Here is a 25,769-nt window from a genome sequence, read left to right as displayed (position 1 = left end):
TGTGTACAGCAGGAACAATGCTTTCCTACAAAAATGGCTGCTATACTCCTCATTCGTATGCTATGGATCATCACTTTAGAATCATGGCCCTTGTCACGTTCATTCTCCATTCAAGAACGTGCTTCTCTTCCCCTATACAATATCATGAATTTGCTGATAAGATCTCTGTATCCCATTAGTACCTGAGTGCAATGTGCTCAGCACAGTGCACTGAACTATGCTAGCAAATTTATTCAGAAACTGCATGCTGGTATATACTGAACTCCTGCACCCTCTTCACTATTTATCAGACACTTTTATGCAGGCTTTTAAGATCAAATCATTGCAATTTAAGATGAAGTATGCATTTATTTTATATTGATAACCTGCTATTAAGTCTCCTTTAAATACTTTCCCCCTCAGAATATACTCTGTTTAGCACAACTCTAGACTGTGAATTCGATATAAATATATGCAGTTTTCTTAGTTAAGTGGTCTGCTGGAGTTCCTTAGATGCTTTACGCAGCTACAGCTGAAATTCTGATTAGATTGAGCAAATGAGAAAGGCAATATATGTAAACTGAGTAATTAGTGACCCTAGGCCTGCATATGTTTTCCCAGGTCTGTGAATCTTTTGTGAATTTCCAAGAAAGAAAAAAAACAGTAGAACATGCAGGCAGTAATAAAAGCTAAACTAGGAAAAATATAACCTAGAAAAATACCTGGAAAAGACAATATTAATCCATTAATCTTTAATAAAAATTAGCACACGGAAACATCTGGGAATAATTTGATAATAATTACGCTTCTAAAATAATGATATTAATAATAGTAACAATTATATTAATTATATTAATTAATAATAATAATTATGCTTCTAAAAAGCTCAGAAGGCTAGAACAGCTCTACACTGGCAATGGAGCAGTCATATAAGACAGCAGGTTCCTCTGCAATACCAGCAAATAAATATTTCAAAGAAATAGTATCATATGTGTTGCAAGAACACCGAGGTGTTAGAGTCAGGAATCAAGCTGCTTTGGTGAGCAATTTGATACCAAAAAAAGGACAAGAAAGTTCCAAAAGCTTATAAGATGATAGAAAACGTAAGATGAAAGAAAAGAGAGGGGCTGCAACAGATGGGGGAAGCAGACAAAAGAACAAAGCAGTTATGAATAGTGCATGATTACTATAAAGCTATTTATTCAAAAGGTGTGCAGAATAATACTTAAAATAACCCTTTCTATCAGAAGGTCTCTCTTGGTGACCGTACCGCCAGATAATTTTATCGTGTATTATATGTATTACGAGTGTAACTGATCGTAATCACATGCCCTTTTGGAATCTGTTTTCAAATGCTGAAGGACAAGAAGATAAACAGAACAGTCAACATAGCTTTAACACCAGCTAATCATATTTGACTAGCTTGATTGCCTTTCATGATGAAATGGCTGGCCAAGTGGATGAAAGAACTGTGGGTATAATATACCTTGACTTTTGTAAGGCTGTGGACACCATCTCCCGGAGCAGTCACATTTGGAAACTGGGGAATTAAGGGCTGCACAAATGGACTGTTAACAGTTTGAAAATTAGCTGGACTGCCACATCCAGCAGGTGGGCAGTAACAAGTGAAGCACCTCATCAGTCAATGCGGAAACTCATGTTGTAAAACTTCTTCGTCAATGACCTGGATAATGAGACACAACGCACCTTCAGCAAATTTGTGAACAATATTACATTAAGGGGAGTGGTTGACACAAGCACTGCAACAGAGGTGCAATCTAAAGCGGTCCCAATAAAGCTGAGGGATTGGCAAGCAGAAACCTCATGCAAAGTTCTGCACGTGGGGTGGAGCAGCTGGGCGCACAGGCTGGGAACCCGCCAGCTGCGTAGCAGCCCTGTGCAAAAGGCTCTAGGAGTCACAGCAGACGTCCAGCTGAACGTGAGCCAGCAGTGCGGGGCCAACGGCGTAACGGACTACACGAAGAGGAATGTAGATCAAAGAAAATTTTAAATCCCCTCGTCTTGGCACTGGATAGGCTCCACCTGAAAGGAAGGAAGCATGTGGTGAAAACTGAAGGATCCAGAAACTGGCTACCAAAATTGCCAAAGTCTTAGACCACCTGCCTCACATCGAACGATTCTGGGAGCTGCACTTGTTTAGGCTGGCAAGTAGGAGGCTAAGGCACAATCTACAGGAAACCCACAACTCCTTGAAGAACAGTTAACAGAAAGGAAACCCACAACTATTTGAAGAACAAAGTTGATGGACCCAAATTCTTTTCATGAATAGCAAACGGCCTAAGAGCCAGTGCCAACAAACTGTGGCTTGCGAGTTGTGTGTAGGAATGCCAAATAGGCCAATAGGATTTTTACTAAGAAGAAATATATCATACAGGAAGGAACCAATTATTTAACCTTCTAACTCTAGGTGATAAGCTGGGGCCTCTGACTCAACTCTGACCTATCAGAGCTTTGCTCTGTCGCTTCTTGATAAACTGCTTGCACAAAATAAAACTGAGTAACAATTCTAAAATCAAATTAATGGCCTTCTCTGTTGGGAAAGCCTGCACTTAGACAAAAAGACAAGCACGTTCCTCTAGCATTTGAGGAAGCACAGCCAGAAAACGATAACACGAGTACAACGTCCTAGCCATGGGTGAGGGAAGATTAACAAGAACAAAAAAGAACGGCAACAGTTCTTCGTTGTGTTCATTATATTTCAGATTCGTAAATCAGAAAACTAAATGCATTACGCATTTTGATAGCAACCAGTACGATTTGCGCTATCGCTGTATAAATTATTAATAGAGTTGGGGGGAAGGAAAAAAACAATGACACCGGCAGGCTGCGCGAGTCACAGCTCCGCCCGCCCCGCCTCAGGCCGGCGCGGGCAGGGCGTCACTTCCGGGGCGCCGGGAGGGCGGTGCCGCGGCTGTGGGGTGCCCGCTCGCGTCCGCCTCGTGCCGTGGGGCGCCCCTTCCCCCCGCCCCACCCGCGGTTACCCGGGTTGCTGCGCGAGGCGGGGCGGCTGCCCGGGGCCGCTGAGGAGCCGTTGGGGTCGGCGCGCCCTGGGCACCTGGGCGGCGGGGGAGGGCGGCGATGGGGGCCGCGGCTGCCGGGCGCCGCGCCGCGCTGCGCGCTGAGGGCCTGAGCGCGGCCCCGAGCGCGACGGCCTTGGCGAGCAGGGCGGCGCCGTGGTGGGCTCGGCTCCGGGCCCCCTGGCCGGCTGCCGCCCCGCTGTGCCCGCCGCCCCGGCTGCCCGCGGGGCCCGTGACGTGCGTGCGGCCCTACAGCTGCCGGGACAAGGTGAGTCCCCGTCGTGTGCCCTTAGCGATCCCCTCAGTCCAAGTGGATTCTTAATCCTCAGGTTTAGTGCAGTTTAACAAACCTTGACTGTTTTAAGTTTTCTAACTCCCTGTTTTGATAAGAACACAATGCCTTTTGCACCACTTTCCAGCATAATTACTGATTGTTCAGCCTAGTAAATACGCGTATGACGAGAGTGAAAAGGCTAGACTTTTAAGCACTGGTGGCAATTTAAGCTTTTTTTTTCCTTTTCCCTCGGCATAGTAGCAAACTACAAATATGTACGTGGTTCTCACATGTGACTAGGACTACTGCTTATCAACCTCATCCTTGTTATTATTTGCAATGTTAAAAACCATGCAAAACTTCATATGCTTTGATTCTTTGTAGTAACTGTGGCACTAACATTAAACAAATTTGAGTATGAAGATAAATAAAAATTTGAAAGCATACAGGAGACTGTAATGAGAAGAAGATTTAGGATTTCTTTAAGAAAAAGAGGATAGATAGGACCTTAAATCCTCTAGTGCGCTTAGTTGTTGACAAGGGATGATTGGAAGAGTAAGAGTAACCATGTTAATCCTAACCTGCTAGAAATGAGGAAGGAAACCTTCACGCCACAAGAGCAATGAAAAACTACTGTGGTCTATTTAGGAAAATCTTAAATGGAGATTTTTTAAGAAAAAGACAGGTATCTCATGTGCGTGTGTTTTTTATGCTCGATCCTGTTCCATACGCAGCAAAGATGTTGGATTGTACAAACTTCTTATATTCATTTCAGTGTTATGTCTCTGAGATTTTATAAAATGGTAATAGCAGTACAATTCTGGAAACTTAATAAGCTCTTTTAAAGATTTAATCATATTGCATGTGGAGACAGTATCCATGGTTTGTGAAAAGGAATTTCTGTTTTTCAGGAAAAAATAGATATGTCGATATATTCTATTGAAAGTATTAGAAACTTCAGTATTATAGCTCACGTAGATCATGGCAAAAGTACCCTAGCAGACAGATTACTGGAAATTACAGGTAAGTGTTCTGATTTCACATATTTTTTCACCTATTCACCTTTATTTATCATGTAAGAAGATATGCAAATATCTGTAGCTTTGATTAATACTGAACTTCTTAATATCATTGCTTGTTATATTAGGCTATCAGTAGTGTAGTGTTACACCTGTGAATATGATGTACCTTCTTTCTGATTGAGATGTGTCCGCATGTAGTGCTAAGAAACGGTAGAAACCTCTCAAGGAAGGAATGTATTTTGAAAAGAGAATGAAAAGGCTGAACTTCTTTAAGATGCCACTCTCTGCAATTACTGACCAGCTATCCATTAGACTAGTACGTGGCAAGTTTATTGTATTTACTGCTAGTGTTTGGGATGGACAGAAGGGGAATGTCATGACCTAGAAATTCTGGACAGAATAGTTTGCAAAAGCATGATGCAAAGAGCTGCTTGTGCTTAGATGAGAGTACAATGGTGTACTCTCCGTGGTGTGGTGAGCCTCCTCTCATGAAGAGTCAGGATGGATTCACTTAAGGGAAATCACGCTTGACCAATCTGATAGCCTTCTATAACGGAATGACTGGCTGGGTAGAGGAGGGCAGAGCAGTGGATGTTGTCTACCTGGACTTCAGCAAGGCTTTTGACGCTGTCTCCCATCACATCCTCATAGGCAAGCTCAGGAAGTGTGGGTTGGATGAGCAGACAGTGATGTGGATTGAGAACTGGCTGGATGGCCGAGCTCAGAGGGTTGTGGTCAGTGGCGCAATCTAGTTGGAGGCCCGTAGCTAGTGGTGTCCCCCAGGGGTCAGTCCTGGGTCCAGTCTTGTTCAATGTATTCATCAGTGACCTGGATGAAGGCACAGAGTGCACCCTCAGCACCTTTGCTGAACATACTAAACTGGGAGGAGTGGCTGAGACACCAGAAGGCTGTGCTGCCATCCAGAGGGACCTGGACAGGCTGGAGAAATGGGCAGAGAGGAACCTCCTGAAGTTCAACAAAGGCAAGTGCAAGGTCCTGCACCTGGGGAGGAATAACCCCATGCACCAGTATAGGTTGGAGGCTGACCTGCTTGCTGGAAAGTAGCTCTGCGGAGAAGGACCTGGGAGTGCTGGTGGACAACAAATTAACCATGAGCCAGCAGTGTGCCCTTGTGGCCAAGAAGGCCAATGGGATCCTGGGGTGCATTAGGCAGAGTGTTGCCAGCAGGTGGAGGGAGGTGATGCTGCCCCTCTCCTCAGCCCTGGGGAGGCCTCACCTGGAGTACTGTGTCCAGTTCTGGGCTCCCCAGGACAAGAGAGACGTGGAGCTCCTGGAGAGAGTCCAGCGGAGGGCTACGAAGATGATGAAGGGACTGGAGCATCTCTCCTAGGAGGAAAGGCTGAGGCAGCGGGGCCTGTTCAGCCTGGAGAAGAGAAGACTGAGAGGCGATCTCATCAATGTGTACAAGCATCTGAAGGGAGGGTGTCAAGAGGGTGGGGCCAGACTCTTCTCACTGGTGCCCAGCGACAGGACGAGAGGCAATGGGCACAAACTGAAACACAGGCCGTTCCATCAGAACAAGAGGGAAAACGTCTTTGCTGTGAGGGTGACAGAGCACTGGAAGAGGTTGCCCAGAGAGGTTGTGGCATCTCCTTCCACGCTATTCAAAACCCGCCTGGACGCGATCCTGGGCAATATGCTCTAGAGGACCCTGCTTGAGCAGGGGGGTTGGACTAGGTGATCTCCAGAGGTCCCTTCCAACCTCAACCATTCTGTGATTCTGTGAGCGAACCATAGGCAACTACGTTTCATGGTTGTGGAGATCGCTGGTACTGAAGCTGCTATCATGCCATACAGTGAGTTTTAGAAATGTAGAGCTGTATGTTTGTTTAGATTTAGTGCGTAGAAAATCTTACGGGTAGTCAAGTGAATTTCTGTGGATGCTGAACTGCTATGTAGATTTTTCTTCTTCACCTTAAGTACTAAAGTTGTGTTACTTTATTCTCAAAGTATGTATCTTGTCCCCGTCTGAGTGCATCTCCATCTTCAGTACTTTTACTTTTGCGTTATTGTAGAGAGTTAGGAAAGGAAAACCGCCCTGCCTTGAAGTGAAAGAGTGAGACAGAGAAGTGCTACCTGTCTTCATAAATATATAAATAACTGTGAAACTAGGCTTCTCTTGGAAGTGAGAGACAGAGTTTACTTTAGAGGATGCTCTAAGTAAGCCATAAAGTATTTGCTCTGTCTCTCAAGAGGAGCTTAATTTCATAACAGAGCTTAGCTGCTGTGAATTACCCTTTGGGAAGAATCTCCCTTTTCTGTTTGAGGGGAGGGCATAACAAAACTGGGGAGTGAAGCTTTTGATCAACCTTTTGGATTACCTCCTGTGTATGACTATAGGCAGTTTTACCTGATGCCTGTGACAGGATGGATCTTTGAATGTAGGTCTGTCAAGCTGTAAGATAGTGTTCCTTTCCCAGCTGAGATTGGAATCATGAAGTCATGAGCTCTCTAGTGATCTGACGTGGAGAAGTTTCTTTAAACATGAAAATAATTCAGTGCTGAATGGAATTTTCGTACTTGTTAGTCTCTGATGTAGGTTTAGATGATGTTTTGTAGCCTGTTTATTTAGGAAAATATTACATATAACTTCATATGTAAAAATCTATTTAACAAATACTAAGACTTTAGGCTCAAGTTAAAATTTCATTTAAAAACAAACTTATGCTTCATTAGATAGCAAAGCTACGTTTGCAGCTGCAAGTGTCCCATGTTCTTCTCGTTAGTGGCATTTTCAAGAATTGTTTATTTGGAGGGTTATACTTAGGTTTTAATTTTATAGTTGATTTTCAAATTGTGCATTAGCCACTAAATTAATTCCAGTGGGGTACACTTCATCATAGTATAACTTTACACATATATAGAGTAACATACTAATGAGGTATTAAAACTGTTTTTTTGACCTTAGGAACAATTGCTAAAACTGACCGTAATAAGCAAGTGCTGGATAAGCTGCAAGTGGAACGTGAAAGAGGGATTACAGTTAAAGCACAGTCTGCGTCTCTTTTTTACAGTCATGAAGGAGTAAAGTACCTCTTAAATCTCATTGACACGCCAGTAAGTTAAGTATAAATAGTATTTAAATCACACGCATACATAACTAAATATCTTTATATTTAAAAATAGTACCTAGCAGATTTCTGACTTCTTGTGTTTATTAAATACTTTAATTTTTTTCTTCAATAATTGTCTTTTGGATGAACATATATACAAATGAAAACCTCATAATGTAGAAATCTTTGCGAAGGACTCGTAAATATTTGTAATTTCATATATTTATATTTCTCCACAGGGCCATGTAGATTTCAGCTATGAAGTATCACGGTCATTATCTGCTTGTCAAGGTGTCATACTTGTAGTGGATGCGAATGAGGTAAAGTTCTTAATTCTTTCTTCTGCATAGAATTTCAGCGATTTCTTTAAGCAACCTACGTATTCTTCATTTTTTTCCAACAGTACTTTTGCCTCTGGTCTAGCTCTGTAAAAGTATTATGTTGCAGGAGAAAAGTAATGACTTCAAAAAAAAGCTATAGAAAAAAAACTTTTGTGTTTATAGATACTGCAGTTCCATCAAAATAAAAGCACAGATTAGTGAAGATTCAGATCCTACTTCTTACAGAGCATGAACTTTGTAAGTGGCAGTCCTATCCTCTCTGGTCCATTTGTGAAGTTACGTTTCAGCTCGCGTGCACGCTTGCTCTCTCTTGCTCTCGCGCTCTGTCACTGTCTCTCTTTTTTTTTTTTTTTTTTTTTTTTTTTTTTTAGCTTCCCTTCCTTCTCTGGCACTTGGATTGGATCTGGAAGCCACTCTTCCTCCTTATCTAATCGGAACTGTTCTTTTATCTTGCTTGTGAAAGAAATATAAGATACAAAGCTTATAATCTGTTTTCATTTTCCAGAATAAGTGTAAGGTAAATGTGAAGGTATGTTCCTGCCCTCTGGAGTAATTGCAGTTTTATTACCATGATTAACATGACTAGGTTTTTCTTTGTGTTAGTTGACTTGTGAATACAGTTTGCTGTAGGCAAAGAATCTGTCTTTGAGGTACCTGCTACAATCTTGACTATTCAGAAGCAAATAACATACATTAAGCACCAAGGACATCTTTTTGTGTATGGATAACACTGTTATCTATAAATAACTGCACGTGTGAGGTGTCACACACCGAGCATTATTAGTTGTCATATTTCTATGCACATTATGAGAAATGATGTTATGTTGTTTTCTTTCTCAAGAATGTGTAAAATCAATTACCATTAATTATTTTCCATTCCCCAAAAGAAGGAATGGATAGAAGAGTAGAGTAGTCTTACTGTTTTGTATGATATGCCAAAAAAGAACCAATAAGATTACATGTTAAACCTTTTTTTTTAATGCATGTTTTCTAGGGTATTCAGGCTCAGACAGTGGCAAACTTCTATCTTGCTTTTGAAGCACAGCTTGCCATAATTCCTGTAATAAACAAGGTAATAAGGTTTTAGAGTTTTATATTAAACAGTTGGGTTGTGCAATTGTATAGAAAACTGATAAGAAACGTTTCCTCAAGTAGAAGGGTATACTGAAAAATGAACTTATATGTAATAAACTTTATACATTTTTTGTCTCTTCAGTATTTTAGAGTAATTGATTTCATAAAATACATGTAGAGGCATATTCTAAAAGCAGCAGTGGAAAAAGTATTTGTGGAGTCCATGTGGTTTATCAGGTTCAGAAGCATTGCGTAAATTGCATCTTGGCAAGGAAGTATGAACCTGTTTTAGTTTGCAAAAAAGTAAGCTTGACGCAAATAAGGACTGTGATATGAAAAGCGACTGACCTTTTAGATGATGTTGTTTAATACTGTATATTTTATCATGCTGAGAACAAACTGAAGCCATGGCATTCCAGGATCTCAGGCTGACTAGACGTTAAATGCAAATGAGAATGTTAGGTGATATGGTTTTGTAACCTGTAACATCCAATTTGGACAGGCTTTAATTGGAGGCGTTAGTTAATTAGTCCCTTTCATTTATTTGTAATAGGCTTTTTTTTTTTTAATAGTAAAGTGATATGTAAATTAGCTTTTCTTAGGGCATGTATGACCAGAAAGGTGCAGATTAACCTACACAGGGTCTGCCATGCTTCTCTCAGTCTGGTTGTGATGCAGCTTCTGGACACTACTGGCCCTTCTTTTGGAAATACCGTGTTTTAACACCTGTGGTTTTCAAATTGGAAATGATTGATGTGAACAATTTAGAAGGCTGTCAGCGGGAACTTAGGCTTATACTTGGATGTATACACTTGCGTTAGCAATGCGTAACTTGTGTATCACTTCTGATTTGACTCCTTAACCTGAAAATGTTTAACCTGTATCTGTGGATAGGAAGATAATTAGATAATTTTTGAAAATATGAACTAATATAAAAAGTAAAAGTGCTCTTCATCAGTGGCTTACACAGAGTGATCCTGTAGCCTATCATAATATAAAAGCACCAATTTACGAGCATAGAAGGTTCTTCCTCTTAAAATCTTTTCTTTTTTCTTTCCCTGGCAAATATTCCAGTTGCTTTTTACAGAAGTAACTTTAAAAGTTCTTGCTATGATAATCGGTGTATTCCCACATGCGCGTTAATTTTTGTCTTGTTGTTGATGGTGATAAACATAGATTACGTGAATTATAGCTCAATATTTAAAAAGCTTAGTCTTAATTTTAAAGCAACCTGAGTGTTGTAATTTAGATGATTTTCATAGGCTCTATGGTTGGAATAACAGTATCGGTTACTGTTTAGCTTAAATATATACGTAATTTTTTGGTAATTGTATGTTGTACTTGATGTTTGATCCTATAAAAAAGTTTAGGTAGTATTTATGCTTTCATATTACTTTGTAAAACGAAATTTTTACCAGCTCTTGAACAAAGGTACTCTGTCTACTGAACAAAACAAAAATTGCCTAGTTAAACAAAAGATCTTTCTTGCGTTCAAGCAAGGAAGACTTTTCCTAAAACAAATGAGCGACTTGAGTTTTTAATGTTAGCCTGTGATTTTAATTTATGAAGTTGTCATTTGTTGCTAATGAATAGTTTTACTCGTTATAAACTTGCAAAAAATCTTTCACTTCCAAATCTCTAGAAATCCTTTGGTTAGTTTAAGCCATAATAGTGAAAGGTTTTTGATAAAGATCTTTTGCTAAAGACATCCAGTATTTATAAGTAAATTCATAAATATTCCTTAACTTGTATTCTTGGGAACTACCATGCTGTAGTTGCTGTATAAGCTGCTGTATATAAGATGTAGTTGCTGTATATTTAGCAGTATGTTGTTTTTCAGATTGACCTGAAGAATGCAGACCCTGAAAGAGTTGAAAAACAAATTGAGAAGCTGTTTGATATCCCTGTAGATGAATGTATAAGGGTAAGATCTTCTAAAGTTTTATAATATGACTGATTGTATACCTGTTTCTACTTTGTAGCTAGTGAAAGATGTGTACACCTAGTAAATCAACAGGGTGTTGTCAATCTGTCTGTCTTTGACATATGGTATGACTTTCTTGAAAGATTAGTATCTCTCAGAAGATGAGAATGGAGGAAAAACTTCTCATTTAAATTTTCTAATGTGTCTTGGATGATGCATCAGATAAACTTGAAATTGTTTCTCATTGTTCTCTAAGTTGTTTTCATTTTTACCTTAAAAATAGCTGTCATTCAGGAGGAAAAAAAAATGTAACAAAATAATTTGTAATCAAATAAACATTTCATAGTAAAAGCATTCCAAAGCATTTCAACATAACAGACACTTTAGAATACTTTTATGGGTAGTATCAACTGTAGTAACCAAAAACTGTCTAACACTTATTCAGGATTTTAGTGTCACATTTAGGAAGAAATGCCTTATAAAATTGTTGTTGGACTTGTTTTAGATTTCTGCTAAACAAGGAACAAACGTTGAAAAAGTTCTGCAAAAAGTCATTGAAAAGATTCCACCGTAAGTTCTGTATTTAGTTTTGAAATCTTATAAGGTTAACAAGGAAACTGAGTTGCATTTGTGCCGTATACTGGCAGTACTTTTGGACTTGATGTCTTTCTGATTTAAAGTCAGCAATTTAAAGTCAACAATTTATAAAGAAATGTGAGAGAAATCCAATTTATGAGCTGGATAAGTCAGCGTTTCATGATGCAAATCAGAAAAATGACTTCAGATTTGCTATAATTTTTAAAAATATATGTATGTAGATGTGGTAAAATTTTCACATAATATCAGCAGAGAAGATTCTTTTTAAGAAATAGGGGAGAAAAATGAATGCAGTCTGAAATGAAAGCTGGGAAGTGAGCCATTAAGAGTGATACTTTTATAAATGTTTATATAGCTTCAATTTAAAAGCAAGTTCTGCTTTTTCCTATGAAAGTCAGTGTCTCAGAACCTGTGCGCTTTTCATTTTGAACATTGCATTGTTATTATGATACAGGTAATTGAAATCTCCTGTCTTTACAAAGTTTCATATTCTAAATTTGAGCTTTAAAATACACTTTTATCTAAGAACTTGATGACAAAGCTGCTAAATTACAGTTCAGTTTCAGTCAGCGTACTGCTTCCTCTTATTAGCTAATGATTCTGGTTAAAAGAAACCGGAAAGAAAATCCAAACTAGTTTTCCATGTAAGATAGCAAAACTGAAATATCAGTGGGCTTTTTTTTTTTTTTTTTTTAAAAAAACTCAGTTGTTGGATTGTTACTGTTGAATGTTTGTTATCATCAATAATCAGTAATATTCAATCAATAATATTTCAGTAATTGCTTTCATCTCTTGGGAAATGGGGATGGTGGATACGCATTTGTCTTTGGTTTATTTGTTCTCCTACTGCACATAGAGAAAATAAAGTGAAAAGATTTGCTTCATCCTACATAGTGAAACACTGAAGTGAGGTCTGGTATGGTTGTGTTACACTGAAAATTACTCCATAGTAATAATATGGAGTCTATATTAATGTCTATATGTCTATAATAATACAAAAGTGTTTTTTCTTTTGGGAGTGGGGGGACTGGGACTGTGGAATTAAAAACACACTGCTTAATATATGGTTTTACGTTTCTTCTTCTTCTTGTGACAGACCCCAATTCAATACTACTGATCCACTGAAAGCCTTAGTGTTTGACTCCACCTTTGACCACTATCGAGGTGTCATAGCTAATATTGCACTTTTTGGTGGGGAGATTCAGAAAGGACATAAAATTGTATCTACTCACACAAAGAAAAGGTATGAAGTTAATGAAGTAGGAATACTGACTCCAAATGAACAGCCAACGCATAAACTGTAAGTAAAAATTTTATTTGAGTAGAACAAATAATAAATTGGTGTGAGATACAAAATGTGACACTAAGATACAAAATCCTGCATTTCTAGCTCACTTGTTCGATTTTTGCTTTGAGTGGTAAAAGCTGGGAGAGGTTTGGATTTTTTTGTTCTTGTTTTTTGATGGGGGGTTTTTATTACTATTTGTAAGTGAATGCTTTATATCAGTCTTAGTCATGCTGAGGCAGAAGCTTTTTGGGAGATGAACGCTAGCCACACACCTTTCTCAACCTTTTGTGAAAGTTATTCCATGGTGTAAGTTATTCGTGCATAAGTTATTTCTAGCTCATTGCAGAGCTGAGGTCCACCTCATGTTTATGCAGTCTCCCAGCCTGTCTTCACAGTATCAACAAAAAGACAAAGGGGATAGTGTGTGAAAACTTCCGTGTGTTTCAATTTGTCCACTTTTCAGCCAGGTAGACACAAAGCTAAAATGCCTCAGAAGCTTACTGCATGGTTTCTGGTCAGCCGTAATGAAAAAATCAGAGTGGGAATTCTTAAATGGCAATGAGATAGTGAGGGCTTCCTGAATCTCACTAGGACTTGTGTTCTGTCATTAAATTCATGTCTGCTTTAATCAGTGCAGTACAATCTAGTGGTAGAAGTATCTCTACAGTAGTTTGTTTAATCCTGATGCACTCATGGAGGGAGCTCTGTGGTTCTGGAACTACACTGAGATTTTCTCCATGGCATTGCAGTGTTTTAGTTCACACAGTTCTTTCAATACTGTTCAAAAATGTTGCTGTCTCTCAAGAAGTTAATTATGTATCAGTGTTAATGATCAATAACTCAAATTAAAAAAAAGTGGCAAAGTCTTTTAACCTCCCTCATGAATCCTGTTCAAACATTGTAAAAGAGCGATATAATCTTACATCTTACTGGAGAGGGCTATACATATGAAATACAAATCAATCACCAGGGTTTTCAAAGGAGTGATATAATTCTGTTGCCATGATTACACTAGAGTCACATTTTTCAAAAATTGTTGAGTAATGTAAAGGTCTTTTTCAGTATCTTTAAAAATTATTGGTAGTAATGCAAGTTAATCTTTTGGCAGTAGGTATAAAAAGGGGGCTTTTATTTATCGTTAAAAGGAAGATTTTCTTTCTTCAAGCAATTGCACTAAATATTTTTAGGGCTTTCAGGATGAATTATTGCAAAACTGTTTTTGCTTAAGTTGTACTTTCTTGGGTTTTTTTTTTTTCCCTAATTTTATTTTGCAATTTTTTCCTACCTAAATATTCTGATGGCAATGAGCTGATAATAGAGAGGAAGGAAGCCATCGTATCAGTGAGTCTATAGTATACTGAGCATCTGGACAGTTTTCAGACTAGCATTTGATGTTCTTATTCAGCTGTCCAACTTATTTCTAACCACTACCTTGTTTGAGAGTGGAAGGGAATGGGGCTTCCTCTTAGTTATTATTGCGACATATATTGTGGGGAAAAAGCTTTAAATTCATGAATGCAGCAGCTTCTGGAAACTCTCTCCTCATGGCAGCAGTGGGAGGGAAATCAGGTACTTAGAATTAGTGAGGAAGCTTTGTCAGTTTGCATCCAAGTATGTATTAATAAATTTCTGTGGCGACTCTCAGTGAGACTAGGCTAGTGTGTCTTACCCGTGCTTACTATGTATCATGGGTTCCTGTCCTAACAGCATTATGTGCTTATGGAGGGCATTTGTCTTTTTCTTCTGTTTAGTATATGAAACATGCTGTGGTATGGCAGCTGGGAACCGTTCTGGCTTCTGTGTCTTAGACCCTTGAAGTTCCTTCTAGCTCCTGCTTTCAAATTGGGAATAGTGCAGAACTGAAAATCCAAAACTAAATGTATCATTTAACTGTAACAGAAGTACAGCCACTTCAGTCAACAGATAGTTTGTTTCTTGAGACAAAGTTTACAAATCAGAGGAGAAACAGCTTAAATTTGGCTTTTGGATTGTGGATGGGCTTTTGGGGGATGGATTATTTGAATTTCTGATTGGGTGAATTCAGTGGGGAAGAATACTGGTAAAACTGATAATTACAAGAAGCATCTCCACATAATGCACATTTTATTTAGATATGCTGGACAGGTGGGCTACCTGATTGCTGGCATGAAAGAGGTAACGGAAGCCCAAATAGGAGACACGCTGTTTATGCATAAACAGCCAGTGGAGCCTTTGCCTGGCTTTAAGTCAGCGAAACCAATGGTCTTTGCAGGTGAGGAGTAAACTGATTAAAACTGGAATGCTAGTAACAAGAGTAAGTACTAGAGCTTCTGAAAGAATATATGTGTGTATTAAGAGTTGTGAGGATGAGAATTTGAGCAAGGTTAAGCTAGAGGGGCACTTTATATAGCTTTGTTTAATTTTCCAGATAGGCCTAATGATTGTTGCAGACTGGTTTTACATGAATACAAGACTAACATTTAGTTTTAGCCGTGATTATTGCTTCTACGGCCACTATGGTCTTGATAGCTGGAAAAGAAAGGCTGAGACTTTGAAAAATGAGGAACTCTTCATCTTGATAATCAGGTTTCTATCATTTATTAAGTTTTTTTTTCTTTTAAAAACTAGCAGCTGTTTCATTCACTTTTGTTAAATGTCATTAAATGTGATAAACTACCAAAGCTAATTTTCAAAATGATTTTGTAGAATACTTGACTGTAAGGTTGAGTGGTTCTCTTGAGCTGTTGCCACCATCTTTCGCTTCAGTAAGCGCAACAGATATTATGAAAGATGACTTCAGAGAAAAGTACCATTTCTTAAGACTTGTTATGAGGGAATGGGTAAAACTCACTTGGACAAAACTCATCTGGACTAGCTCATGGATGATATGCTTACTGCCAGGGAATGTAGAAGGGGTCCTGCAGATAACTTTTTCATGTCCATGTGTTGCTTCTTGGTGTAGTCTGAACACATGGCAATGTGGTAGTCATGCAGTAGAAACTGTTTTGAGTGTTAATTATACAGACAGCTCCTTTTATTCATTTCAAAAAAAAAAAAAAACAGAAACATTAGCGACTTTGATAGTTTTGTATGACACACTCTTTTGCCACTAGTATTTTTGAAGGAGCACCCTGGAGGAATTAGCCTGCTTATTTGTTTAGCATCAGGTTTACATAGCAGCCCTGCAAAAGAATGGTTGTATGCTTTTGTGCGTCTTCCACAACTGTGAAGGATTAGCTGAGCACAGTATTCCTAGAATTATCGTTTGAGTGTTAATCCTTGTTTTTTCAAGGTAATCTAAAACTTTATTATATTTTAACTGTAACTTTATCTCTGATTTTTGAAAAAAAAAATATTATCCTTATTCTGTTTTTGCATTCAGAAAAGTCTAAAATTTGATTTGGAACAGAAGTAAGCTATTTCTAATTTCATTACTGTGCTCACTCTAAGAGGCATATTTGAAAATTAAGTACACGCTAGACCAGATAAATCTCTTTATCACATTATTTCAATCTAATTTGACAGGAATGTATCCTTTAGACCAGTCAGAATATAATAACCTCAAAAGTGCTTTGGAAAGACTGACACTGAATGATTCCAGTGTAAGTGTTCATCGTGACAGTAGCCCTGCTTTAGGAGCTGGATGGAGGTGAGGTTTTTATGCTGTGTTGGTTTTTCATACTGTTTATAAATTGTTAATGCAGGTTTAAGTCAAATGAAAATTGAATTTAAATTAATTCAAGTTTAGGAGCTTTAAATAGAATTTATGATAGGTAAAGATTGACAATGTGATTTTCTTATGCTTGCATTTGCACAGAGCATGCAATTTCTTGTGACTGATTAGTTTTTGTTCTTGAAGACTCATTCTTTTTAACTGTAGGACATTGAGTTGGTGTTTTGGAGATTCACTGTGTTTCATATTGCCACATCAGCAGTGTAAACATACTAAGGGGTGGGGGAGGGTAAATTAGATTTCCAGGAGATATACACGTACTTTGAATGACAGGATTTTTTCTTTTCCAGGTTGGGTTTTCTTGGTCTTTTACATATGGAAGTTTTTAATCAACGTTTGGAGCAAGAATATAATATGTCTGTTATTTTGACTTCACCTACTGTTCCATATAAAGCTATTCTTTCCTCAGCAAAGTTGATAAAGGTATGTTAAATTTATCACAGCTTTATGTCAATGGTAGTTTAAAAATCTCCTGTAATAAACATCTGCACTTTTGAAATGTGTAGTAGTGCTTTATTTTAAAATAAACATTAGCATCACTGATATTTAACATTCCTTAAATATTCTATTAAAATAATTCTTAAGTTAATTTTCCTTCCCCTTTTGCCTTCAAGCACTGTTTTTAAGACTTACACCCGTCCTTGAAAATAGCTGAAAAGGGGGATAAAGGACACCTTTCTTGCTGTACGCTTTTAAGCGCCTACTGATTGAGCTGAATTGCAAACAGGTGAAATAATACTTCCAGACAGACTTCACATGTCAGAAACCAGGAATGTTTTGAGGAGTGGCTTGTCATGCTACTGTCGATGGTGGCAGGGGGCAGGTGGAGACAAGGGAGCCTGATCATGGTGAAATAGGAATACGCAAACCTCTTTGTCCTGGATGCAAAGAAAATTCGTGTGTCTGGTTTTAGAACTCAACAGAGAAGGACTTATGAGCATCTCTTGGCAGAGGAAGCTGCAAATAGGTTAACTGCTGATTATCCAACATGTACCTGTAAATATTAAGAAAATCTGATTATTCCAAACAGTTTATGTAACAAGGTTGGTGTACCTGCAAGGTTATGAGACACAGACCCTGGTTTTCTCCATTTATTTTGGCTTCTTACTTAGGCATTGCAGCTGCTATGAATTAGTGGGTTTCCAGCCTTAACAGTGATGGAAGTTGGGTCCCTGTTCTAGAACACTCTCTTGACAGTAGAGGTGATGTATTTGCTTGCTTTGGTGCATGGAGGATTGCATATACGCAGCAGGGAGTGTGACCCACCTTTTTTTTTTTTTTTTTTTCCTACTCCAGAAGAACTCCAGTTCCTAAAGAGATGTTGGACTAGAAAAAATAGGTAGTGAAAGCACTCGTGCAGGAATTGCTGACTTAAGTTCTAAGCCCACTTCAGTCTGTAAGAGCATGAACCTAAAGTTCTACTAACAGTAGAACGACCACAGCACCAAACTACAGAATGACTCGGAGCAGATCTTCTGTTGAAACTGGGCCAAAGCTCTGCAGAAAGACCTTACAAGATTAGAATGGAGTAACAAGGAGGATCCTTGCTCTCTAGGCAAGAGAGATGGAGAGATAGACAAAAAGATTTCTCTGTATAGATAACCCTGGGTTCTAGTCCTAGCTCCAAGTACTTACTCCAGTTTTGCTTTTAGAAGTCACTGGATAAAATGTTTAAAAACATTTTTTTTTCCCTCTAGTGAAAAATAATTTCTATAATCTTTTTCAAAAAACCTTGGGCAACCAGGTTTAACCCAAATTATAGAAAATAGCATTCTTCTAGTACTTCCAGTTTTGTTTGGGGGAGATGGTGGCAGGAGGGTTAAAATATGGTCACGAATCGAACTGTTGACTTCATTTGTTATTAAAGTTCAGTACTGGATCATGAAAAATCATGCTCAGATGATTCAAACATGAAATTCTAATATATTCCAAAGAAGCAAGTCCAATCTTCAGTGAGTTTTTGAGTCTGTGAATTACCACTGTACTTACAAAGTATGACGTTACACATTATGTATAATTGTAACTGGAAAGACTCACTAATTTTATCTGTAGAGACTGAATTAAAGTAATGCATGAAACTGACCTTTGAAATGGAGAACTATACAGAACTGAGGAGACTGAAAACATGAAGTGCTATGTTTTGTTCTCATAGTTTGCTTTTTCATCAAACTGTAGGAGAAACCATTTTTTCCCCATTCATTACACAAGGGATGATGATCTAGATGACATATTTAAAGATATGCTGATCAAGGACTTCTTTATGTGACGTAGAAATCCTTTTTTAAAATCAGGCTTGGTATGAATTTGGGTTGTGTAACTCTCAGGTGTTCCCAAACAACTGAACAAATTTATAGCATTTTTTCAATGCTATATTCATCTCTCTCTAATTTTTTTTCTAAATGTATAATTCAGAATAGTTATTTGTAAAAATCACAGTGTCTGTGGGGTATTTTGTTTGTTTTCCCTCCAGGAATATGGTAAAAAAGAGATTACTATTATCAGCCCTGCTCAGTTTCCTGATAAGCTTTCAGTATCTGAATATTTGGAGCCAACTGTTCTTGGTACTGTTGTAACACCTCAACAATATATTGGGAAAATAATTGCTCTGTGCCAGGTTGGTATTCAATTTTAGTTTTGTCATTTGTGTTGATAAGTTCTTTATGGCACTTAAATAATAGTGAAGATATTAGATAGTGACATATTAAATATTAGTGAACAGTATCTTTGGACAGTAGTTATTAAATATATTTATTGAAGGAGAATAAATATTTTAAGCTTACATATAAAATTACTTCTGAACTACCAAATGCTTATAGTGAAAGTTAGTGTTCAGACTCAGTGACAACAGAATACCTGCTCCAGCATCCTGTAGCAGAAAAAATTATAGCTAGTTTTGTTTTCTTGAAAGAAAACAAAATCTGCAGCAGGGGAATAATATCTATTAGTTTTTAGAAATAAATTCACTTTAAACCTGACTTCTGTCAACGTTTTGCTGAGGCCTTATACATGTTTTCAGTAGTTCGCTGAAGTACATTCAGAATGGTGGTGGCCAAACATGTCCCCCGAGTGCATCTGAATCGTATTTTAAGTGAAAAAGTTTTAAATGTCATAGATACCAGTTTCATATAATTTCTTTGCAATACTTGTCTTAGCTTTTAATCTTAGCATTTCAAGTGGTGCACTACGAAACAATGCAGTACATCTGTGTCAGCTCATAGAAGCAGAAGATCTATTCAAAAGAATTCACAAAATACATTTTTTCCTGCTGGCAGGAAAGAAGATGAGCCTGCCAGTCCTTGTGCATAATACTCTACTGAATGTGAAAGCCTAATTTCAGTGAGTGAGTTTGTGACCATAATACCTATCCACTTAAAAGGCAGCAGTAAGCAGGAGGTGTTTCAAGGATTTCAGAAATTCAGCTTTTAGAAAGGGGTAGATTTGAACCATTTGTCTAGTTAAATTACAGCTATTTCTTTAATTACCGTTTTGCAATTCCTTATTTGTTCTGGGACCTAATCAAACTAACAAGAAAAGTTACCTTGAGGCTTTAAGTGTTGCAGTTTTCTAGTGTAACTGGATAGCTGTTTATTTTTTTGTAGGACACTTCTGTCCAGGGGAACTGAAACACTTTTTATTTGTCTAGGATCGCAGGGCAGTCCAGAAGGATATGCTGTACATTGATGAACACAGGGTTATGCTGAAATACCTCTTTCCACTGAATGAAATTGTGGTGGATTTTTATGATGCTCTTAAATCTCTGTCTTCTGGTTATGCAAGGTAACAGCAACTTCTGTTCTTCTCTCCTTCCCCAGTCCCCTGAGGCAGGGAAAGAAAAAAAGGATCTGAGAAGAAGTCGTGGAAAGGCCCAAGGAAGGAATATTGGTGCTGCAAACCGAGTCTTATTTCACCTTTAATAAATTAGATTCACTGTGAAAAAGAGTGGAAATAACTCTGAGAATCATTTAACATGTATCCCTATCTTACAAGCCTGACAAGAAGAGGAATGTATTTTTCAAGTGTGCCATATAGGGTGGCACTCACTAACCTAGATGAGTCTTGCTCATCTAACAAGAGAATGGGCATTGTCTATCAAAGGAGTCCCTGAAAACATACTTCTTACTGTGTTAATTACGTCTCCTGTAGGTGGATTTTGTAAGTTCAGATGCTAGAACAATGCTCAGCTGCTTGTTCAGAGCCTTTGAGTGTAATTGAAGGGAAAATGCTGCAAGGCAGATGGGGTTATGTCACAGGAGTCTCAGTGACTCTTATAAACGTTATGGGCAGAGATTCTGTTAGTAAGATATGTTATGCTTTAACAGGATTAATTCCATTCTCTGTTTTGTAAGCCTAAAATATAACAAATGCCACTGAAGTACTGAACTTGATTTATTCTCTGTTTCCTTAAATATACCTTGTGAAGATAAGGGAAACCTACCTTTTAGGTAGGGTTTGTGTATATTTGAAGTAGAAGCATAAGGGAAGATGGTAGGTAGAAAAAACAGGCAGATTCTCTTCCCCCCCCACCCCGCCCCGCCCCGGCCGATGCTTCTTCAGCTAGATAGAACTTCAACCTCTCTATCAAAGAGTCTCATTACCAGAATTATGCTGGATTTCCTTTTATTCAGGTGTGATAGCAATCAATACAGCCCTATCATATTTCTTGATTTTTATTTCCTAATTGGCAATCTAATCTTGCTTATGTATTAACGCTTCTAATATATTTATTCACACAAGAAATATTTATGCAAAGGTTTATCTAAGCCTATTAAGACAGAAGTACTTTAAAGTACTCTCAGAGCTTTCTTTTTTCCTCTGATATTTCAGATCTGACCATATTTAATGGTGTTGGCATTCTCCACTTTTATACTTACATACAAAATATACGTGATCTACTGTAGAACTTTGCATCTCCATTTTAAGAATTCTTGTCAAGCAACACATAGATAACAAGCCCGTCTCTACCAGAAGAGAAACATGGCTTGGAAGAATGGGGTTAGAAATGAAGAGAGGAACTTGGTTGCCCGAGATAACAATAATGTGGGCCATACAAAAAGTCTGTCAAATGGGAGGATGAAAAGGAAACAGTCCCGTGCTGGTGTTTGAGGCCTGTGACATCAAGGATGCTGTCTAAAAGCTCTGAAGGGCTCAGTCGATTTGAGCTTTAAGGAACTTTCAACTGATAGGAGAGGCCTCTCTGTATTTGGATAAACTCTGAGTGAGTGCAGTAAGAATGTACATTCTTGATTGATTTACCCTGCTCAGCAGCTGTAATATGAAAGAGAGGATGATGTCTTCTGCTGCCTTGGAGAAAAGATTTATCTGCAGTAAATTGCTCATCCATTTTTGCAGAAGGGTGACCTATTGAGACGCTATTTAAAAACTTTTCAACTTTTAATAAAGTAGGAGCACAAAGTTGAAATGTTTCATTAAAAAGTGTGTACAAAACTTAAAATATCTGGAACAAAGAATACAGAATACAATTTTCACAAAGTTGCCACTAACTTTTAAATTGCTTTTCTTTTAGTTTTGATTATGAGGATGCAGGTTACCAGGCAGCAGACCTTATCAAAATGGACATTCTTCTAAATGGAAATCCAGTTGAAGAACTGGCAACTATCATACCCAAGTAGGTTGACTGGATTCTCTATTTCAAATAATTAGATTTCTTATTAATATACAATGACAATATATATCCTATGATGAATATATATGAACACAGCATTGAAAATTTCACCACATCACCACTTTCGGAGATGATCTGAAAAAGAGAGGCATTTTATAATTAGGGAGGAATTAGGGAATACATTTCAGTTTAAAAAAAACAAAGCTCAACAATTTTCTGCTTCCCATTCTCAATTTAAAAGCTAGATAAAACGTATCAATAATAATGTGGGTGGGCTAAGAAGAAGAAGATACAAAATGCCAATCTTCTGGAGGGCTGGAAAAGTTGAAAGACAGACCCGTCTTGGAGATGCCAGATGTGCCATTTACAGTATTTTATTGTTTAGTATTGAAAAACTGAAAAATTTGGTTTTATGCCCCCAGTCATTTCTGTTCTGTGCAAGTTTGTTGTTATCTTGTCTCCAGCCAGACTTCCAGGAGAATACAAACATTTACTGGATGCAGTTATCTCAGAAATGTTTGCTAAAATGATTCAGTTTCCCTACGCAAAGAATAATCAGTTTCTCAGGAATTCCTCATTTGCTGGTGGGAATAATTTCTTCCTGTTTACAGCTTTTAAAATTAATCAAGAAAATTAATCCGGAAAAAAAGTTTTCAAAATGTTTTTTCCTATGTAGGACTACAAGTCCAAAAATCAATAAAAATCTTCCTTGACCTTCCAGTTTAAAATGGCAGTTGAAGCTGTGACAGTATTCGGTATGGCTTTAGTATAAGACAATTGATGTGTGTATTATGAATATTTTAAATTTACTTGAAGACCTTTTGTTAACGTAATCCTATTACCTGTTTTATGAAATGGGTGGCATAAAGCAATCACTCATGAGATACAAAATTATGATCTAGCCAGCTTATATTTGAGGGTAAAAGATGATAAAAATCATTTTCTCGAACATTCTGTTCTACAGATATATTTTGAGGTTGTATTGGTCCTTCTAAAAAGACTAGTGACTTTCTCTTTCAGTGATAAGGCATATGCCACCGGTAAATTCCTGTGTGAACGTTTAAAAGATGCTATACCTAGACAGTTATTTGAAATAGCCATCCAGGCTGCTATTGGCAAGAAAATCATTGCAAGAGAAACGTAAGTGGAATCGTTTTACCCTTTCCTTTACCCTTCCTGTAAGATTAACTGAAAAAAACATATTTTATTTTAAATTGTTTGTGGTCAGCATTGCACCTAATAGATGGAGTATTACTTGCAGTACCCATGTGTCCACTTCCTTTTTGGCTGTGGAAAAAGTCTCTGACCAATAGAAAAAAATTAGCTATTTGTAGAACAGCTGAATCTCTGGAAGAGTCAGCAAAAAAAGAACTGAACAGTGCAATTCCAAACAAAATGTGTTGCAAGCCAAGCATGCGCAACTATTGCTTAGCAGTAGCACTTCCTTTAGAACAATTTCCTTAATTGTGTTTGTGCTGTATTTCTGCTGTTGCTGTTGAAATGGGATTTAAACTGTGGTAAAAGAATTAAAGATAGAGATCCAAGCAGAAGATTAAGATCTGCTGTGAGAATTTGTGTGTGTGCATAGCTATACACATGTACACATGTAACACTAAGGAATACTGTGAATCATAGCAGAAAACTTTGATTAAAAAATTTTAATTTTTATGTGTAATTATACACCTTTTTAAGAGCTCTTGGAGCTTTGAGTTCTGTATATAAAATAAGAAACTATATTTTGATACTGATGTTTTTCTACTAGTTTGGTAGGATACAATGTTCAGCATTTTGGCAACTCAATATTTAGCACTACGTATAAGAGATGCACTAATATGTTGACATACTTATGGTATTCTATTTTTCAGGCTGAAAGCTTACAGAAAAAATGTTGTGGCAAAATGTGTAGGTATCTTTTTGAGGTTTCTAATGCATGCAAACCTGGGACTCTTGCTAATGTGATGGGCATATCCGTCTTTCTGCAGAAACCAAATAAATGTGCTGCTTGTACTCCTAAATATCAATGGAATATTATCAGATACTTTTAAGCTTTTATTTTAAAATTTAGTTCTTATAACTTCTAGCTGATGTTTGCAGTTAAGTGTGGTTCTGAAAAAGTAATGGCTTTTTCAAAGCTGAATGCTTACAGTGAACTGAACAGGTACCATGTCTGTGTTCACTCCTGTCTCCTTCTCATCTTTTAATAGTTGTGTACCTATAGTAAACATAGGTGTATGGGGGGGTGTATATACATGCAAATGTATAATTTCACACATTTCCTAAATTATTTTTTCAAGTAATATGTAAATATATAAAGTATAAAAGTGCTTCTTCAGATACTGATTGTGATTAGACTTTTACTTGGGGTTTTCACTGATTAATCGTGACAAGACTTTAAAAATGCAATACTTGACAATGAGTAAGACTGGAAAAAGCTATAGGAAAAACATGATGCTTCTTAGTTATCTTGTCCTTAGAACTCTGAAGCTAACACGTTGAAGAGATTAAAGAAATACTGCCCCTTTCTTAAAACTTGTAAGAATTCTTACGACAGGCACATACATCATGAAATAGATGCTGACTATTCAACATGTGTAAGGGTTCAGTTCACTTATCTGAACATATGTACCTACTGCCATTCCAAGATGCCACAGTGTATCTGACCTGGCTTCCAGGTGCTGTTCCAAAAGAATTTGGATCTCCTGTAGGTTGTCTGAAATGTCAGACAGGCTTATATGAATTTATATTCAGGTCACTGAATCTACCTTTAATTGTCCAAATGAAACTACTCGCTTGCTCGCATTCTTTTTAAGTAGTGGTCTTTTGGGATAACTATTTGGAGTAGAAGAGAATCTTATGTCATGAATAATATAATTAGCCTTTCAGAGCATTTTTGTTCAAGTCCTTGAATTTAGTTGTTGAAATGTACTGTAGTTGCATTTAAACTTACTAAAATATTTTTTCCTTTTTGTAGTATGGTGGAGACATTACAAGAAGAATGAAGCTCTTAAAGAGGCAGGCAGAAGGGAAGAAGTTGATGAGAAAAATTGGCAACGTGGAAGTACCAAAAGATGCCTTTATACATGTTTTAAAAAGACAGTCTGACAAATAAATCAGCAACATGCAGTTGACTTTTCTCTCAAAATTTTCTTGGCAGTAGCAAGATGAGTTAATGTATAATTTATCACTGGGAGAGGGAGCAAAATTTGACTTAAAAGGATGAGTTAAATATAAACAAACAAAAGGACTATATGCTTAAAAATGTACAGATATTTGTAAATTATTATGAAATTAAAGTTATTTCATTTGTTACTGAATCAGAAAGTTTTTATTATAACTTTCCAGATGTTTCATATTTTCTATACTTAATTATTTTAATACAGCAGTTGTGTTTTTTTGGCATTGTAAGCCCTTGCATGAGAAACAAACTGTGGCAAAAAATCATAACAGTAACTTATGGATATTCTTTAACAAAGTTGGCATTTATTAAAGATTCTGAATTGTTGCCACAAAAATTTCTTTCAACACAGATTATTCTCAAAAGTCTAGGGGAAAAAATGGGGAGGGAGTTTTGATAGTTTCAAATTTAAAAAAGAAAAAGTTGAAAAGTTAAGGTATTTTAGCTGTACTGAAAAATCAGAGATCTGGATGTGAACAAAGTATTCCATAATCTCTAAGGTAAAGCTACATAAGCTGCTGTGACTAATACTTCTCTCAAAGAAAGGAAAGCTACTATGGACAAAGGCTAGCATTGATATTATTCCTCCCCCTAAAAACCCAGGAGTGCACCACAGAGCTACATTTTTAAGAAAGTCCAGAGACAGTG

General features: G+C 37.4%; 1 protein-coding gene across 2 annotated transcripts; it reads left to right on the top strand.

The window, feature by feature from the left end:
• Window positions 1-3,170: 3,170 nt before the first annotated feature.
• Window positions 3,171-25,260, top strand: GUF1 (GTP binding elongation factor GUF1). 2 transcript variants are annotated; one of them, XM_009673431.2, is made up of 17 exons: window positions 3,171-3,285; window positions 4,203-4,314; window positions 7,243-7,391; window positions 7,627-7,707; window positions 8,723-8,800; window positions 10,643-10,726; window positions 11,232-11,296; window positions 12,420-12,623; window positions 14,723-14,862; window positions 16,116-16,239; window positions 16,614-16,746; window positions 18,794-18,937; window positions 19,967-20,100; window positions 21,848-21,949; window positions 22,967-23,086; window positions 23,812-23,848; window positions 24,918-25,260. In XM_009673431.2, exons 2-17 carry the CDS (start codon window positions 4,215-4,217, stop codon window positions 25,053-25,055), a joined length of 1,833 nt encoding a protein of 610 aa, XP_009671726.2. In that variant the 5' UTR covers window positions 3,171-3,285; window positions 4,203-4,214; the 3' UTR covers window positions 25,056-25,260. The 2 variants fall into 2 exon arrangements, with proteins under 2 accessions (XP_009671726.2, XP_068799102.1); XM_068943001.1 differs by lacking the exons at window positions 3,171-3,285; window positions 4,203-4,314; window positions 7,243-7,391 and adding an exon at window positions 7,891-7,965.
• Window positions 25,261-25,769: the final 509 nt, after the last annotated feature.

The sequence above is a fragment of the Struthio camelus genome, chromosome 4, assembly GCF_040807025.1.
Source record: "Struthio camelus isolate bStrCam1 chromosome 4, bStrCam1.hap1, whole genome shotgun sequence".
NCBI lineage: Eukaryota > Metazoa > Chordata > Aves > Struthioniformes > Struthionidae > Struthio > Struthio camelus.
The sequence above is the reverse complement of the archived record's forward strand: the minus strand, read 5'-3'. Positions and strand labels throughout refer to the sequence as shown.

Coding starts and splice junctions, on each gene's coding strand:
- GUF1 (XM_009673431.2), top strand. CDS start 4,215: ATGTCGATATATTCTATTGAAAGTATTAGAAACTTCAGTATTATAGCT. Junction 16,747..18,793: donor CCTCAGCAAAGTTGATAAAG/GTATGTTAAATT, acceptor TTTTCCCTCCAG/GAATATGGTAAAAAAGAGAT. Junction 18,938..19,966: donor AAATAATTGCTCTGTGCCAG/GTTGGTATTCAA, acceptor TTATTTGTCTAG/GATCGCAGGGCAGTCCAGAA.